Here is a 16,677-nt window from a genome sequence, read left to right as displayed (position 1 = left end):
CACCCTCACTACTATTGCCTCCCACATTGGCAATGATGTCCTTGGATTCCATCCTGAAAAGCAATAATGAAATCCATTAGAAGGGTAATAGCCTAAGCATCACCTAATACTATCATACTATAGACTCAGTCCCCTAAATTCATATCCTTAATATTGATGTACTTCATTAATTTAACATCGTTATTCTAATTCAAGTTCCACCTTTCCACTTGAAAACGAAACTGTCAATGGATTGCCATGATTTTTTGAACCTTTCGATTGATCCAAAAAAATACAGAAGTCTGTCAATGAATTTTAGTCTCCAGGTATACCAAGCAAAACCCAAGGTCTTATCCATGTCCTGTACTCTGGTATATTCTAGACTATAGAAACAAGCAAATCCTAAATTCTGCACATATCCCTAACTAGACAACATGAATCAAATCACACTTTCGACTGGTTAAGGGTTCTAATACCAACTGTAACGACCCGGCCCTTTAAACGGACCCAGATTGTTATCACCAATACAACATACCTGTACCTGATAAACCTACATAAACAACCCGCCTTAAACAGGGACATACGAGTGTAACTCATACATAACTGTAGTTCAAATGTTACGAAAAACATAAACATCCGTCGAGATTTCTACTAGACATATACTAGAGTTTTCTAATTGTATCCTTGAATACATTCATCCATACTTAAAATATAACCAGTTCTTACAATCTCCCAAAAAGGTATTCCAAACTAAAATTATTACACACATAAATGACTTACGTAAGCTAAACTCAAAAACCACCTTCCCAATCCCTCTAGTAACTAGGATCGATGCCCTATAGGACCTGAAACAAAGGTTGTATAATGGGGTGAGACATTTCTCAATAAGGCGGAAAATATTACAACAATGTGTGACCACATGCGTATATTTCAATTAAAATCTTATACATATAAGGCATATTCGCAATACTGCAATATAAGAGATCTATGGACATAAATCCAGTGACTTTATCCATTTTAGTTTTTAAATCATGCATATGAATATTAGAACAACGACCAACTTGGTATGACATAATACGCCTATTTACCCCGTGACACGGGTTGTGCACTGATAACTCTAACATGCCCTGTTTGTACAGGCACTGTCAAGCATCTATTATACAATCCAAATGCCCCACCTAGTCCATTTTTCACTAGTGGTTCCATTACTCCTACAAGCTGACTATCTTTGTACCCATACTAATTCACATGGGTGATTGCATTGTACTTTACTAGCAACAAAACTGTGCCTTTAGTAATGGGAGTATCTTTCAACCCCTTTAATTTGAAGTATCTTTCGACTCCTTTAGTAGGAAGCTGTGGTTCCATTTATCATATATACAATTTATGAATGAAAATATAATAACCTGTGCAATTCCAGTATTTTCACAAACTCATGCAATCATATTATGGTATAAACTACCCTCTCGGTTTAACCCTTTTTACGTATATAGCTCGGTATATATCCGACACCTGTTTTTCACATTTTTCCGTATAGCAAAAATAAAACTCCAGTTCCCATAATTCATACAAGTATTATAAAAGATTCTCACATTCCATTTCAATCCATATGTCACATTGGTTTGATCAAAAGTCCGCTATATAGTATATAATTCAATAAACATCATTTAAATGATAAATAAGGGATTCAAACATCTCCTACGATAAAAATAATGCAAATAAGGTAGTTTTGTAAAATTTGGAGATCATACGCCAAAAACTTGTATTTTTACCAAAATCGTAATATCATAAAACTGACATTTTTACCAAGTGAAATTTAGCAAATAAGCAGTCAAACCATAAATATAAACATAAATTAACTTTTTAGCAGTTTAATTTTACAAAAATATTGTTGTAAATAAATTCCCCTTACCATAAACCTGAAAATGGAAACACGTACAAACTGGTCCAAGACAACGACCCGGAATTCTCGAAACCTAAAAACCACAGAACATTACTTCACTACAATCTCGACTACTATCTAGCTACCTAATCAAAAACGAAATCAGATCTTTACCTCGATTTTTGGAAAAATCCCGAAAATCTTCAAAATGACGATCTGATCCGCTAAAACTCTATAGTTTCCTCTCTTGATCCACGTAGAAACCTTCGATCGTAGAAACAGACGTTGAACGACGAAGGATCGTAGAGAGAGAGGGGGAACTTGCTGGTTCTAGAGAGAGAGAGAGAGAGAGCTTTTGGGTTTTCTTAACTCTTAAGCAATCAAAAAGGATATTTATAGGGCCTTTGACCGAGTCAAACTCATCGACGAAGCGGCGCCTTCGTCGATGAGCCAGCCACACAGTTCGTGGATGAAGCCATACCTTCGTCGACGAACCCCATCCGGATATTTTCTTTGGCTTGCTCGTTATTCCTTCATTGACGACACTTTGAATTTCGTCAACGAGGCACTGCAGGGATTTCGTCGATGAACTTATTACTTTTGTCGACGAACCCTGCTGAAATACCCCTTTTTACCCATTTTTTATTTATTTTCTTATTTACGGGTTCGGGTCTCTACAATCACCATCCTTAGGGGTAGGTGGTCTCACTTTCTGAAATGCATAATCGAGATTCATGTACCCAAGAATAAACATAAGGGAATCCTTCGAGTCAGAAAAATTATTATCTTCAAGCATTGGAACATGTTGTGCATTATTAAATTGGAGTACGAGTGGGTATGACCACTCAGAATTGGCCTGCTCCCATCCTTGCATGGGGGAAGAGGAACCCATGCTTGCAAGTGACGACTCGTTTGTTAGATAGCCAACCTCGGCATTTCTAGTTTTCTTGTCTCTGTTGTTGTTGTTGCTTTTTTTTTTTTTAATTGGCTATGAAACAATGATGGTGATGTGGTGGTGCATACACAAGAATTTTACCTTTGTTTTTTTTTTCTTATTTTTTTAAGAGGGGGGTCAGGGGCTAGCGACGTTATTGGGTCTTGGTTCCATGAACCATAGCTTTAAATTATTTTATATTTAAATTTGAATTTACTTTATTATTATTATTAACTTTTGTCAAACTTTATGTCATAATAGTGTAAAATTATATAAAATAAGGAAGAGAGAGAGAGAGAGAGAGAGAGAGAGAGAGGGGGGGGGGGGGAAGCTTTGTTGAATTGCTTTTGAGATCTTGACAAAAAATGTAGTAGGATTTGGTAAATTATGCAATATTTGGCCAAGCTCCATAGCCCATAGGACAATTTTGTTTATTAGCGAGGTTGAGAAAGGGGAATCCATCGTTTGCAGGGACCAAACTCCAAACTCCAAAGCACTCTCCGGACATTCTAAACTCTAAGGAATGGGCTCTAGCCTCTAGCAAATTTTATTTTTTTAAAAAAAGAAAAAAAATAAATATATCTCTTGGCAAGCTATTTGATTAGGGGTAGAGGGAGGGAAGTCCAAGATAAGGTACTGTAAGTCACTAAATCCTAACCACTCTGAAGACTTGTGGATTTTGGTCAAATCACGGTCCGCCATAGCCTCCTGCCCTTGGCAGTCGGTGATGGACCCTTCCATTGACCCACACCCCACACCATTCTAAGATTTCAGTTCATCCCATTCCCCAATCACCTCCCGCCATGTCTTCATCTGTCGGACACCTGTCCATTTCCCAGTAATCCCACCCCGTGACGTGTCCTGTACCCCACCCACCCCAACCCAATATGAATCCCCCCCCCCCCCCCGCCCACATGAGCCCAGCTGACCGAATCATTGCCCCGGCCCTCCTAACTTGCGCCCTCGCCTGAAAATTCGGGTTTTCTTGCCCTAATCGCCGGAAACACACTCCCTTTCAACCCCATCTCTACGCTATATCTCCGGATTTGAACCTGTAAGATTCGTCAAAATCCTCCTGAGATTTTCAGCTCAGATCGTCGAACGAAGGATCGTCGCCTGCTGCGATGATGGAGCTTTGAGATTTTTTTTTTAATTATTATTATTATTTGGCATCTCCCATGGCGGATTCCGACAAAGGCAAGTTTCTTCTGCTCTGTTTGCTGTTCTTCCTATTTGTTTCTCCTCCTGTTTCTAGAGTCTCTGCGATCTCTGGCTCGCAGGAGCTGGAGCCTGAGAAACGTGATTCCGGCGAACTTGATCGCTACCTGGTCCAGCTACAGAAGCTCGAAGAAATTGTAAGAAACCTTAGTGAGCTAGTAGCCAGGTTAGAGTCGCAATTAATGTTGGAGTCTCCGAAGATGCGACTTTTGGCTGAGAAGCAGAGTCATGAAATTGCGCCTTTAGGGAAGGGGATTGATGGGGCAAATATTGACACCGGTGACGGGAGATCCGTTGACGTTGCGGAAGCTGAGGGTGTTGATGGTAAGATGCGGGACAGGGGAAGAGGAAAGCCGGTTTCGGTGACAAAATACAGTCCATTTTGGTCGGAGAGGTTTCATTTTTTGTCAGCCGTGAGGTTGGACTCCGAAGCCACATGCATTAATGTTTTGCCGTTTCGAGATTACGACGGGCTTAGTAAGTATGTTGCAGTTGGGGATGAGCAAGGAAGGGTTTTTGTGTTCTTGCGGAATGGAGATGTGGCTGTCGAGTTTCACACGTTTTCGGAGTCGCCCATTACGGCGATGCTTTCTTATGTTTCTGTTTATAAGAATGAGAGTTTGGTGGTTACTGGTCACAGAAATGGTGTCATACTGATGCATAGGGTTTGGGAAAGGTCGAACGGGGAGGAGTGGGGTTCTCTTCAAATGGAGAGTGTTGGGCATTTTGATGATTTTGAAATTGGGGAAGATGGGTTGGCTATAAGCATCTTGGAAGTGCACCATGTGGGGAGAGTGAGGTACATTTTGTCTACCGATGCTGCTGGACGGATTAGGGTTTTCAGGGAGAATGGAACGGTCTATGGCTCGGCTATGCCATCGAGTCGGCCACTTGCATTCTTGAAGCAAAGGCTGTTGTTTCTGACAGAGGATGGTGCAGGGTCATTGGATCTGAGAACCATGAGAATTAAGGAGTCTGAATGCGAAGGTTCGAATCATTCTCTTGCCACGAGCTATGTTTTTGATGCTGCAGAGCGGTCAAAAGCATATGGGTTTACATCCGAGGGCGATTTGATTCATGTGTTATTGTTAGGTGACATTATGAACTTCAAATGCAGGGTTAGATCAAAGAGGAAGCTTGACATGGCTAAGCCTCTTGCCTTTCAGGCAATTAAAGGATATTTGCTTGCTCTTAATGAGGAGAAAGTCTCAGTATATAATGTTTCATCCCAGCATTACGTTAGGGCTATTGGGCCTCGGTTGCTTTTCTGTGCTGGCCTCGATGAAATCAGATCATCATTCCTCAATTATCTGGTGACGGATGAGGATGTCCAAAGAAGAAAAGGGTTACCATTGATAGCCAGTGATCGGGAAAAGCTTTTGGTTCTCAGCCTTGGGGATGGGTATGTAAGGATCTATCGTTCTAATCTTCCTGTATTTAAGGGTGAATTTAGTACAATGCTATGGACCAGCCCTGTGTTGTTCTTCATTCTTTTTCTGTTTGGAGCTTGGCAATTCTTTGCAAAGAAGAAAGAAGTACTTACTTCATGGGGACCAGACGATCCTTTTAGCTCCACATCAGCAGTTAATGGAGGAGCTCCAATGGGAACAGGCTCTGGTGATAGATCTTTTGCGGAGTCGTCTTCTAGAGGTTCCGATATAATGGATTTGAGAAGTGGTGGTCTTAGGGGTCCATCCAGAAGGTATGTCTCTCCATCTCAATATCCTGGCGGAGCAGCCAGTTCTTTTAGGCCTCCTGCTGCTGATCATAACTCTAGACTTACTTCTGTTGATCCCAATTTTAGAACAGCTTCCGAGCTGAAATTTAGGGGTTCAAATCTAGAATCAACAGGTTTTCCAAAGAGAAGAGAGAGTTTGTTTTCAAACACTCAAGTTGTGGACGATGGCAATTGACTTGTAAAATCAATTGGCATGAACTTTTACTTCAGGAGTTCAGAGTACTAAAATTTTATCCCTACTGCTTATTTGGCACAGAGCATCCATTTGACTTGTGATAGTTGTAGCTTTGTAACTTTAGTTGCATAAAAAAAGGGAAATAATGAGAATTTTAAGCATTTTTTTTTGTTACATTAATGTCTCTCAAGATATTTCCTTTAATCACCAAATGAAAATGGAAGCGGGCACTCACTTTTCCATTTTGCGGTTTGTTTTATTTCCATTCATTAGTGCCACGAAACAGAGTGGAGGGTTTTGTCCATCATTTTTATGACACAGCAGTAGGTAATTTATTGAAAAATCTTTTTTTATTTTTACCTTTTCTGGTTGGATTACTTGTGTTATTGTCTCTTTAAAGTGTACTTAATTGAAGGAATTAATGGAATGCGAGATGAGATGTGATGTGATGCCTTCATGTTGCAAAATTGGGTGATTCATGTAAGTAATTTACACGAAATTCCCAAATCCTGTGAGAAAAAAAATAGAGAAAAACACACACCTTTGCCTACGTCCCACGGAGTTGCAGGAATTTCACTATTATCAGAAAGAAAATATAGAGAATGCAGCAGTACAATATTTTCTCTCTCTCACAAAACTGCGACGGCCAACCCTAATAAAAAACAACAATTTTTATATCTTATGCATAGGATTCGCAATGGGCTACAAAACATGTCAAAATCGGTCTAATCCTTCGCTCCATGGACTAAGTTTTAGGATAAAAATCTCTCATTAAAAGACCACGCAACATTATTTCGGGTCAAGTCATTATCTAGATCAAACACAACTAGGCTCACAAACCCAACAATTCAAGACAACACTTGCTAGATATCTGATTGCATACCAATAGAGTGGGTGGTTTAATTATTAGGATCATCCTATGCAATGCCTTCCCATTATTAGACTTGCTCCAAAGTCATCCAAAATTCTTTCCTCTTTTTTTATTATTTATTATTATTTATATTATTTTATTTTTGCATATGTTGTGTTATTTTACGATGAATTTGAAATACCCAGTGCATGAGGCTCCCACCCCACTTTTTTGTTTGTCGATTGTGGGGGTAGGAAGATGTACTTAGTCCTTATCTTCATGCTTGTAGAGTCTGTTTCGTGACTTGAATCCATGACTTTAAGGTTTGGACCTAACCGTTGAGCCAAATGCAGCCTCACTGGGCTTCGCTTTCCTGAAATATATTTCAATTGAACTCCTGTCTCTTTGAGCTTCTCCGGTAGCTGTATATCATGTTGTTTTAGCATTCAGTGACATTCCTAAGATCAACACATCCAGTTCAACAAGATCCCTATCTATCCTTTTATTAGTCTCAGTCCCTGGTATTGGGATTATTGTATATGAGATCATGCAGATCTAGAGTTTGGTCCATGATAAGGAATCGGATCAACTCCTCCCCTGCTCCAAGTTTAGTAGAGTAAGGGGATTGTTTTTCTTTAGGGGACATCACAATGGTCAAGATTGAGATTTTTATTTTCAGGACTGAGGTTCGAATTCTGCAGGAATGAGAAGTAGTATGAATTGAGGGGGTTACCTATTCGTTGCATCTTCCAGGCCCAATGAACCGAGGGAAATGTTTCAATGTATCGGTCTCATAGACTGGTCTCTTTTCTGGTTTTCATCCTCATCATCATACTGATGATGGTAACAAAAGTTGGTGCATGGTGTTTGGAAATATATATGTTGGAGTGAGTCTATTCCTTTATCCAAGCTCAAAGCTCACTGGTTTGTAAAGTGAAAATTGTAATCAATGGCAATTATTTTTATTTCCAAATATGAATGAATGAATGAGTTAGTAATGCATTTTGGAGTGAGTCGATTACTTTGAACTCAAAATTTTTCTCATCAATATAGCTTGTTGCTTTCTTTACGTGCTGCATATGCAATGTTTATGCAATCACCTCTCTCTACTCGCTGGGATCAATGTTCTCTCAGAATCATTACAGCTTATTGGATTAACGAGGTACTAGGGAGCATGTTATTTGGGTATTTGCATGAATGTGACAGAAGTGGTAAAACACAAGTAATTTCTTATTCTTCTTCTTCTTCTTCTTTATACTTGTGCCAAAGATTTTCTAATGCTAAAGAAAACAGAACAGATCTTCATGAGGGGAAGAGCAGTCACTTGCAGGTAAAAGATTTAACTCATAATGTACTTCATGTTTCAAAATGCTGTTGGAGGTTGCATTCAGCATTTTAGCAGTAAGTGTTTGGTAATTTTAGCGGAGTTTCCGTAGATATAAGAGAAATTTAATATAATTTTATACCATATTTAGGTTAAATCTGCACAAATTTGTATTCAAATTTCGAAATTTATATTTTGTAGGATTTGTGTTCAGTAATGGTTTTGACATTTTTTTTTCTTAGCTTTATTTACCAATGCAATGTTTATTGTTTATTGTTCATTGGATGATTTTGGTTTGCCCATGATAGAAAAGAAGGGAGAATAGAGAAAACTATAGCAAAGAAGAAGATAAACTAAAAAATAATATTGTATTCTTTTCCATGTGTAAATAGTCATCACAGGCCTGTATATATACTAGGCAGTAGGCTAGAAATATTTCTTGGCAACTAACTAACAGAAAAGGAGAATAAAAAGGAAAACAGAAAAAATTCTTTTGAAAACAGAAAGTAAAATTCTCAAGTGGGAGATTGTTGGGTATTGCTGATATGCCTCGGCGAGCCAAGCAGACTTGGAAGAACAGTGAGGCTCGATCTGAGAGAAGTAAATCTGGAAGAAGGTAAGGGCTTTGTGAAAAAGTCAGCGAGTTGATCCTTCCTTGAGAGAAATGAAACCTGAAGAGCTTTGGCCTGAATTCGATCACGAACAAAGTGATAGTCAATGCCTACATGTTTGGTGCGAGAATGCATCACAGGATTTATAGAGAGGTAAGTCGCTCCCAAGTTATCACAATAAAGTGTTGGAGGTGAGGATGAGAAAATACCCAATTCAGATAAGAGAGATTGTAACCACAGTAATGCACAAGTTCCATGAGCAAGTGCCTTGTATTCTGCCTCTATACTGAACTTGGCGATAGTAAATTGCTTCTTGGAGCTCCATGATACTAAGTTGCGGCCATAAAAGACACAATTACCACCAGTAGACTTTTTGTTGTTAGGACACCCTGCCCAGTCGGCATCGGTGTAGGTAGCCAGAGATGAGGATGTAGAAGATTGTAGAAGTAAGCCATAATGAAGAGTATGCTTCAAGTAACGTAAAATGCGCTTAACACTTTCCCAATGAGAAACACATGGAGCATGCATGTATTGACAAACACGATTGACAGAAAATGCGAGGTCTGGCCTGGTGAAGAGTAAATATTGCAAGCTCCCAACTACACTACGATATAACGTAGAATCATGTATAGGAGTGGAGTCAAAAGCAGATAACTTTGTGGAGGAAAACATAGGAGTGCTGGCTGGCTTGCAGTTAAGCATGTTGGTCTTTTTGAGCAAATCTAAAATATATTTGCGTTGAGAGAGCATGAGACCAGTAGAGTTACAATGACATTCAACACCCAGAAAATAATTTTAGTCCCCCAGATCCTTTAGTGGGAAATCAGTGCACAGAATAGAGATGAAGTGAGAAATCACACTCTAACTAGAGCCAGTAATCACAATATCATCAACATAGACAAGAAAGTACACAGTGACTGATTGATGACGATAAATAAATAAAGAGGCATCTGATTTTGAAACAGTAAAGCCCAATTCCAGCAAACGAGAGTTGAGTCGTGCATACCAGGCACGGGGGCTTGTTTGAGACCATATAGAGCCCGATTGAGTTTACAGACATAGTGAGGGAATAGAGGATGTATGAACCCAGACGGTTGAGTCATAAAGACGTGCTCATCAAGAGTATCATGTAAAAATGCATTTTGAATGTCCAGTTGATGAATCGGCCAACAAGATGAAACAGTGATCGAGAGAACCAACCTGATAGTAGTAGGCTTGACTACAGGACTAAATGTTTCAGTGTAATCAAAATTGGCAAGCTGACTGTAACCTTTAGCAACTAGGCGTGCCTTACGGCATTTGATGGAACCATTGGACAAATGTTTGGTCTTAAAGATCCATCTACATCCAACAACATTCTGATTGGAGGAAGGAGGAACCAGTGACCAGGTATTGGTGGACATGAGTGCGTCAAATTCTAGCTGTATCGCTTGTCGTCATTCGGGGAACCGGGAGGCTTGAGTAACAGAGGTTGGCTCCTTTGGAACGACAACCAAAGAGGTATGGGTGCGAGGCGGAGGCTATAAAATAGTGCGATTGGTTTAGAGTTTAGGATAGGACTTGTTGGTTTTGGCTCTGGTTTGCATAGGATGGATCGAGGAGGAGGGGATTGGAGGGCAAGAAATAAAAGGAGGCGGCGAAGAGGATGATGAAGAAGGGGAATCGAAGGAAGCCTTAGAAACTGGAGGGGAAAGGCTAGGGTGAGGAGAGGGGTCGGGTACAACAGAGGGAATGTGGGCCTGGGAATCAAGAGGGGGAGAGCAGGGTGGAGGCCAAGTGTCAGTAGGGAATATAGGTGGGCTGGGTCGAGAGGATGAGTGGGGAGAGGACGAAGAGTTAATGGTCCAAAGCAAAGAAGGGGGGAGGGGGGGAGAAAACAGTAGAAGGATTGTGTTGGGCCGTGGATGGCAGAGAGTCATCTGAATGGGAAGCAGAGGAAAATAGTGTCATCAAATAGAACATCCTGGGAGATGTACATGCGGGCAGTAAGAACATGAAAACACAGATAGTCACGATGAGAAGAGCTATAGCCAAGAAAGACACATGGAAGAGATTTGAAGCTCATTTTGTTATTAGTATTTGGCCTCAAATTAGGCCAGCATAGACAACCGAAAATTTTAAAAACGTGTAGTCGGGTTTGTGATGAAATAATGCCTCAAATGGGGATTTTTTATTTAAGATGGAAGTGGGGAGGCGATTAATTAAAAAAATAGCAGTAACAAATGCATAAGACTAGTAAGAGTGAGGTAAGGATGAATGAGCAAGAAGAGCAAGACCAATTTCCACAATGTGTCTATGTTTCCGTTCAACCGAACCATTTTGGGAGTGAGCATGAGGACATGAAATGCGATGACAAATGCCAAATGATTTTAACACAGTATTAAGAGTTCGGAATTCACCACCCCAATCAGATTGTAATGAACGAATTTTTGTATTAAATAGGGTCTCTACATGGCGTTTGAAAAATAGAAAGGTTGAAACGATAGCAGATTTACTTTTAAGAGGAAAAATCCAAGTAAATCTACTGTAGTCATCAACAAATGACATATAATAACGAAAACCACCACGAGAGAGTAACGGTGTAGGGCCCTAAACATCGGAGAACATAAGAGAAAGAGGAGCAGATGAATGATGAGGTGATCGACCATAAGGAAGCTGATGCAGTTTGGCCTTGCAGCATGAAGGACATAGATCCATGGATGACGAGGAAGTGGTAGGCAGAGGCAGTTGAGAGATAATTCTGTGGACTAGTTGCATGGAAAGGTGGCCTAGCCGAGCATGCCACTGAGAGGGAGAGACATGCTCACCAACAAGAGCTTGAGGTGAAGATGAGGGAAACACGTACATGTCATCCTTAGTAGGACCACGGAGGAGAACTTTCTGGGTATGAGAATCCTTCACACAGAAAAAGGAAGAGTGAAACTCAAAATAGACATAATTATCTTCACATAATCGCCGAACAGAAATTAAATTTTTAGAAATTAAAGGAACATGATAGAGTTTGGAGAGATGTATACTGCCATTTGAAGATGAGATAGAGGAGCTACCAACATGATGAATCGGAAGAGAAGAGCCATAACCAACACGAACCTGTTCATCCCCCTTGTATTCAGATGAGTTAAGGGATAGATTGGAGAAGTCATGGGTGAAGTGATGGGTAGCCGCAGAGTCAGGGTACCAGTTGGGATCAGCAGGAGGGGGAGTAGGTTGGTGAAGATGTGGGCCGCAAGTAAGATGTGCCGAGAGAGAGGGTGGAGGGGGGGGGGACTGGTAGTTGAAGTTAAATCGATGGTAGTAGGTGAGAGTAGTGTGGCCAGTCTTATGACACACCTGACATGTAGGATGATTGGGTGAGTGAGGAACAGGGGAAGAGGAGAAGTGACGACCACCACGCCTGCCACGACCACCACGACCTTTGAAGTTGCCCCGGACATGTGAGAAGCCATGGCCACGAGAGAAGCTGGACTCAGATTTTGTCTGAGTGGAGTTAGCAGAGAACTCAGGGGAAGCTGTAAGGGTGGAGGTCTGATGATTTAATCTGGCCTCATGCGTGAGGAGATAACTATAAACTTGAGCATGTGTGAGAGGATCCACACGAGTGGAGATGGACGTAACTAGGGAGTCATAATCTTAGCCTAAATCAATCAGGAGAAAAGTTATGAAGTCGGATGATGAAATAATTTTACCATCCATGGCAAGAGAGTCCCGAAGTAGCTTTGCACGACGGTAGTATTCAGTGATGGAATCTGAGCCCTTCTTGAGAGTGGTGAGCTGTAGCTGAACTTGCATGATTCTAGCATTTAATTTTGCAGCAAATAGATCTTTAAGAATTTCCCATACCTTGTGAGAAGAGGTAGCCGTGAGAACATGAGCAGTGAGTGTTTTAGAAAGAGAGGAAATCAGAAAGCTGACGATGGCTTGAACTTGTTGTTGCCAGGCGAGGTATTCTGATGATGGTTTGTCAAGTGAAGGAGGAGAAACGATAGAGTCATCAATGTATCCATATAGATTCTGGCCTTTGAGATAAGGAATAATCTGCGCCTTCCACAACAAATAGTTGTCATGGTTTAGCTTAACTGTAATTAGATTGATGGAAGGTGGACGCACAGTAACAGGCGATTGTTGAGATGGAGATCCAATGGGAAGATCAGCCATGAAAAGGGTGTTGCGAGCTTTAGGCTGAGAGCCTAAGCAAATGGACATGAGTCCTATCATCGCTCTGATACCATGATAGAAAAGAAGGAAGAACAGAGAAAACTATAACAAAGAATAAGATAAACTAAAAAATAATTGATGCGAACCTCAATCGACACGCGTTGAGACCCAACAAACAATATTGGAATGCTTGCCCAAGAAAGCTAAAATTCAGATTTTTAATAAGAAACTCCGACCCAACGTTTATAAATGAAACGTGAACCGAAAGTATAAACAAACCCTGACCCAATGATTATAGCTTAATCATGAACCGAAAGTTTGAATGCCACAAGGAAGAATCCTTGATAAGTTTGAAAGTTCTCTAAAGAACCAAAGAAGAAACAAATCCTCACACTTTCTTGATTTCTATTCATTGATCTTTGTTCTTATAATAAGAATATTTTTATAAGCATAACCTAGGAGACAAAACATTAAACACTTCAAACCACTCTCAACAATTTACTAAGACTTCTTGTAAGATTACAAATTAGATTCAACAACTCTCAACAACTTACTAAAACTTCTTGTAAGATTACAAATTAAATATAACACAAAAGTCAAAGGTAGGCTCAACAACTCATTAATTTACTAAGACCATGTAAGCAAACAAGTTGTTTTACAAATTACAAATTAAATGTAAAGACAAAAAGCCAAAAAGTCAAAACCCACAATTGTATAGCCCACCATTAATAAGGAGATTACAGCCATTAAGCAAGATTAGCTCCATAAAAAACTTGAATTAAGTTTATTAAGCCTTCATCATTCTTTGGGCCAAGCCTGGAGTACCCCGTTTTTGAATAAGCTCAAATATCTTGAATCAACCCATGAAGTGTTTCTTTGATCTTTTTGGATCTTGCTCTAGTGATAGGCCCAACAGGATCATGTAATGGATCCTTTGATGGTGCTTGTTGATTCTCATCATTCCCCCTCTCTTCAAAAGGATTCGACCTCGAATCGTTACCTGCATCAAAAAGAGAAAGATCAGAAACATTAAATGTAACACTAATGTTATACTCACTTGGAAGATCCAACTTGTATGCATTATCATTGATTCTCTCAAGGGCTTGAAATAGACCATCCCCTCGAGGATGTAGCTTGGACCGCCTACGGGCTGGAAATCTTTCATTTCCCATATGCACCCAAATCCAATCACCCGGTTCAAAGATGACTTATCTACGACCCTTGTTGGCTTTGATTGCATATTGCTCATTTTTCTTCTCTATGTGTTGTCGTACACTTTCATGGAGTTTTTTCACCATCTCAGCCTTCTTTTGACCATCCAAACTAGATCTTTTATTAACTGGCAAAGGTAGCAAATCCAAAGGAGTTAGTGGATTAAATCCATAAACAATCTCAAATGGTGAAAATTCAGTAGTAGAATAAACACTCCGATTATATGCTAACTCAATGAATGGCAAACAATCCTCCCAATTTTTCAAGTTCTTTTGAATTATAGCACGCAACAAAGTAGATAAAATTCACTACCTCGGTTTATCCATCTGTTTGGGGGTGACAAAAAGTTGAAAACAACAATTTAGTTCCCAACTTTCCCTACAAGACTTTCCAAAAATAGCTAAGGAACTTAACATCACGATCAAAAACAATACTCCTAGGAACACCATGGAGTCATACTATTTTTCTAAAGAATAAATCAGCAATATGGGTTGCATCATCGGTTTTATGACAAGATATGAAAAGTGTCATTTTACAAAACCTATCAACAACCACAAAAATTGAATCCCTACCTTTCCTTGACCTAGGTAAGGCCAAAACAAAGTCCATAGAAATATCTATCCAAGGCGCACTAGGTACGGGCAAAGGAGTGTATAACCCATGTGACAACACTCTAGATTTGGCCTGCCTACATATAACGCATCTAGCACAAACTCTCTCCACATCGCGTTTCATCTTTGGCAAAAAAAAAATGTTCATGCAACACGTCGAAAGTCTTCCTTACACCAAAATGACCCATCAAACCACCTCCATGTACTTCACGCACAAGCAACTCACGCATAGAACTATTAGGTACACAAAGTCTATTCTCTCTAAACAAATACCCATCTAGTCTATAAAACTTACCAAACGCTGCCTTCTCACATGCTTCATACACACTAGCAAAGTCATCATCATTAGCATTCAATTCTGAAACATATTCAAATCCCAATAACTTTGCATTTAAAGTAGAGACAAGGGCATACATTCTTGATAATGCATCAGCCACGATATTGTCCTTACCTTGTTTGTATTTGATTACACAAGGAAATGTCTCAATGAATTCCATCCACTTGACATGCCTTCTATTCAACTTACCTTGTCCTTTCAAGTGTTTCAAGGACTTATGGTCAGTATGTATGACAAATTCTTTCGGCCAAAGGTAATGTTGCCAAATCTCCAATGCTCTCACCAATGCATAAAGCTCCTTGTCATATGTTGGGTAGTTCAAAGCTGCCCCATTTAGCTTTTCACTAAAATACGCTATTGGCTGCTTCTTGTGCATCAAAATAGCTCCAATACCTATTCTTGAGGCATCACACTCAATCTCAAAAGTTTTAGAAAAATCAGGTAATGCTAATAAAAGAGCACCACATAACCTTTCTTTAATTTTAGAAAATGCACAATCTTGCTTACTACCCCATTTAAAACCCACAGATTTCTTAACAATTTCAGTGAGTGGTGCGGCTAGTGTACTAAAATCTTTGACAAATCGCCAATAAAAACTAGCCAAACCATGAAAATTTCTTACCTCCGTGATTGACTTAGGTGTGGGCCATTCCTTGATAGGCTTCACCTTTTCTGCTTCCACTGCTATTTCTTTCGCATTAACAACATAGCCAAGAAACACAACTTTGTCCAGGCAAAAGGAACATTTCTTCAAATTGACTTATAGTTTTTCTTTTCTCAAGACATCAAACACACAATGCAAATGATCAATATGCTCATTTAAGCTCTTACTATACACCAAAATATCTTCAAAATATACCACAACAAATCTGCCTATAAACGCACGCAATGCATGATTCATTAACCTCATGAATGTACTTGGTGCATTGGTTAGACCAAAAGGCATTACCAACCACTCATGCAATCCATATTTAGTTTTAAAGACAATTTTCCATTCATCACCCTCTTTCATCCTAATTTGATGATACCCACTTTTCAAATCAATTTTAGTGAAAATACATGACCTATGCAATTCATTCAACATGTTATCTAGCCTAGGAATGGGATGTGTATACTTTACCATAATGTTGTCGATAGCCCTGCAATCAACACACATTCTCCAAGTTCCATCCTTCTTATGCACAAGTAGCACCGGTACAGCGCACGGACTCATGCTCTCTCTTACGTGTCCTTTGGCCATCAACTCCTCAACTTGCCTTTAAAGTTTCTTTGTCTCTTCTGGATTACTCCTATAGGCTAGTCGGTTAGGAATTGTCGCACCTGACACAAAATCAATTTGATGCTCTATTCTTTTAATAGTTGGCAATCCACTAGGCACTTCATTAGGAAATACATCCTCATATTCCTACAACAAAGAGACAACAACACTAGGCAAAGATTCGTCAAGTTCATTAGTATTAAAACATGCCTCCTTGTACAAGAGTACAAATATAGGCTGATTTGTATAAAAAACACTCTTGACATCACTCGCCTTAGCATAGAAACTCACTTGTTTTTTTGTTTTTCTCTCATTTTTTTTTCACTTTCTCTTTTCTTTTCACCCTCTTTTTTTCTTTCACTCTCTTTTTCATCATCTTTTTTTGAACTCTTG

General features: G+C 39.6%; 1 protein-coding gene across 2 annotated transcripts; it reads left to right on the top strand.

The window, feature by feature from the left end:
* The first annotated feature begins 3,711 nt into the window (after positions 1-3,711).
* Positions 3,712-6,100, top strand: LOC131162083 (uncharacterized membrane protein At1g75140). 2 transcript variants are annotated; one of them, XM_058118220.1, is made up of 2 exons: positions 3,712-3,992; positions 4,076-6,100. In XM_058118220.1, exon 2 carries the CDS (start codon positions 4,196-4,198, stop codon positions 5,924-5,926), a length of 1,731 nt encoding a protein of 576 aa, XP_057974203.1. In that variant the 5' UTR covers positions 3,712-3,992; positions 4,076-4,195; the 3' UTR covers positions 5,927-6,100. The 2 variants fall into 2 exon arrangements, with proteins under 2 accessions (XP_057974203.1, XP_057974202.1); XM_058118219.1 differs by having other exon boundaries at positions 3,713-6,100.
* Positions 6,101-16,677: the final 10,577 nt, after the last annotated feature.

This window comes from Malania oleifera, chromosome 8 (genome assembly GCF_029873635.1).
Source record: "Malania oleifera isolate guangnan ecotype guangnan chromosome 8, ASM2987363v1, whole genome shotgun sequence".
Classification (NCBI taxonomy): domain Eukaryota; kingdom Viridiplantae; phylum Streptophyta; class Magnoliopsida; order Santalales; family Ximeniaceae; genus Malania; species Malania oleifera.
This window is presented reverse-complemented; position numbering and strand designations above follow the sequence as displayed.

Excerpts from the sequence above, each read along its gene's own strand:
- LOC131162083 (XM_058118219.1), top strand. The coding sequence starts at position 3,974 with ATGGCGGATTCCGACAAAGGCAAGTTTCTTCTGCTCTGTTTGCTGTTC.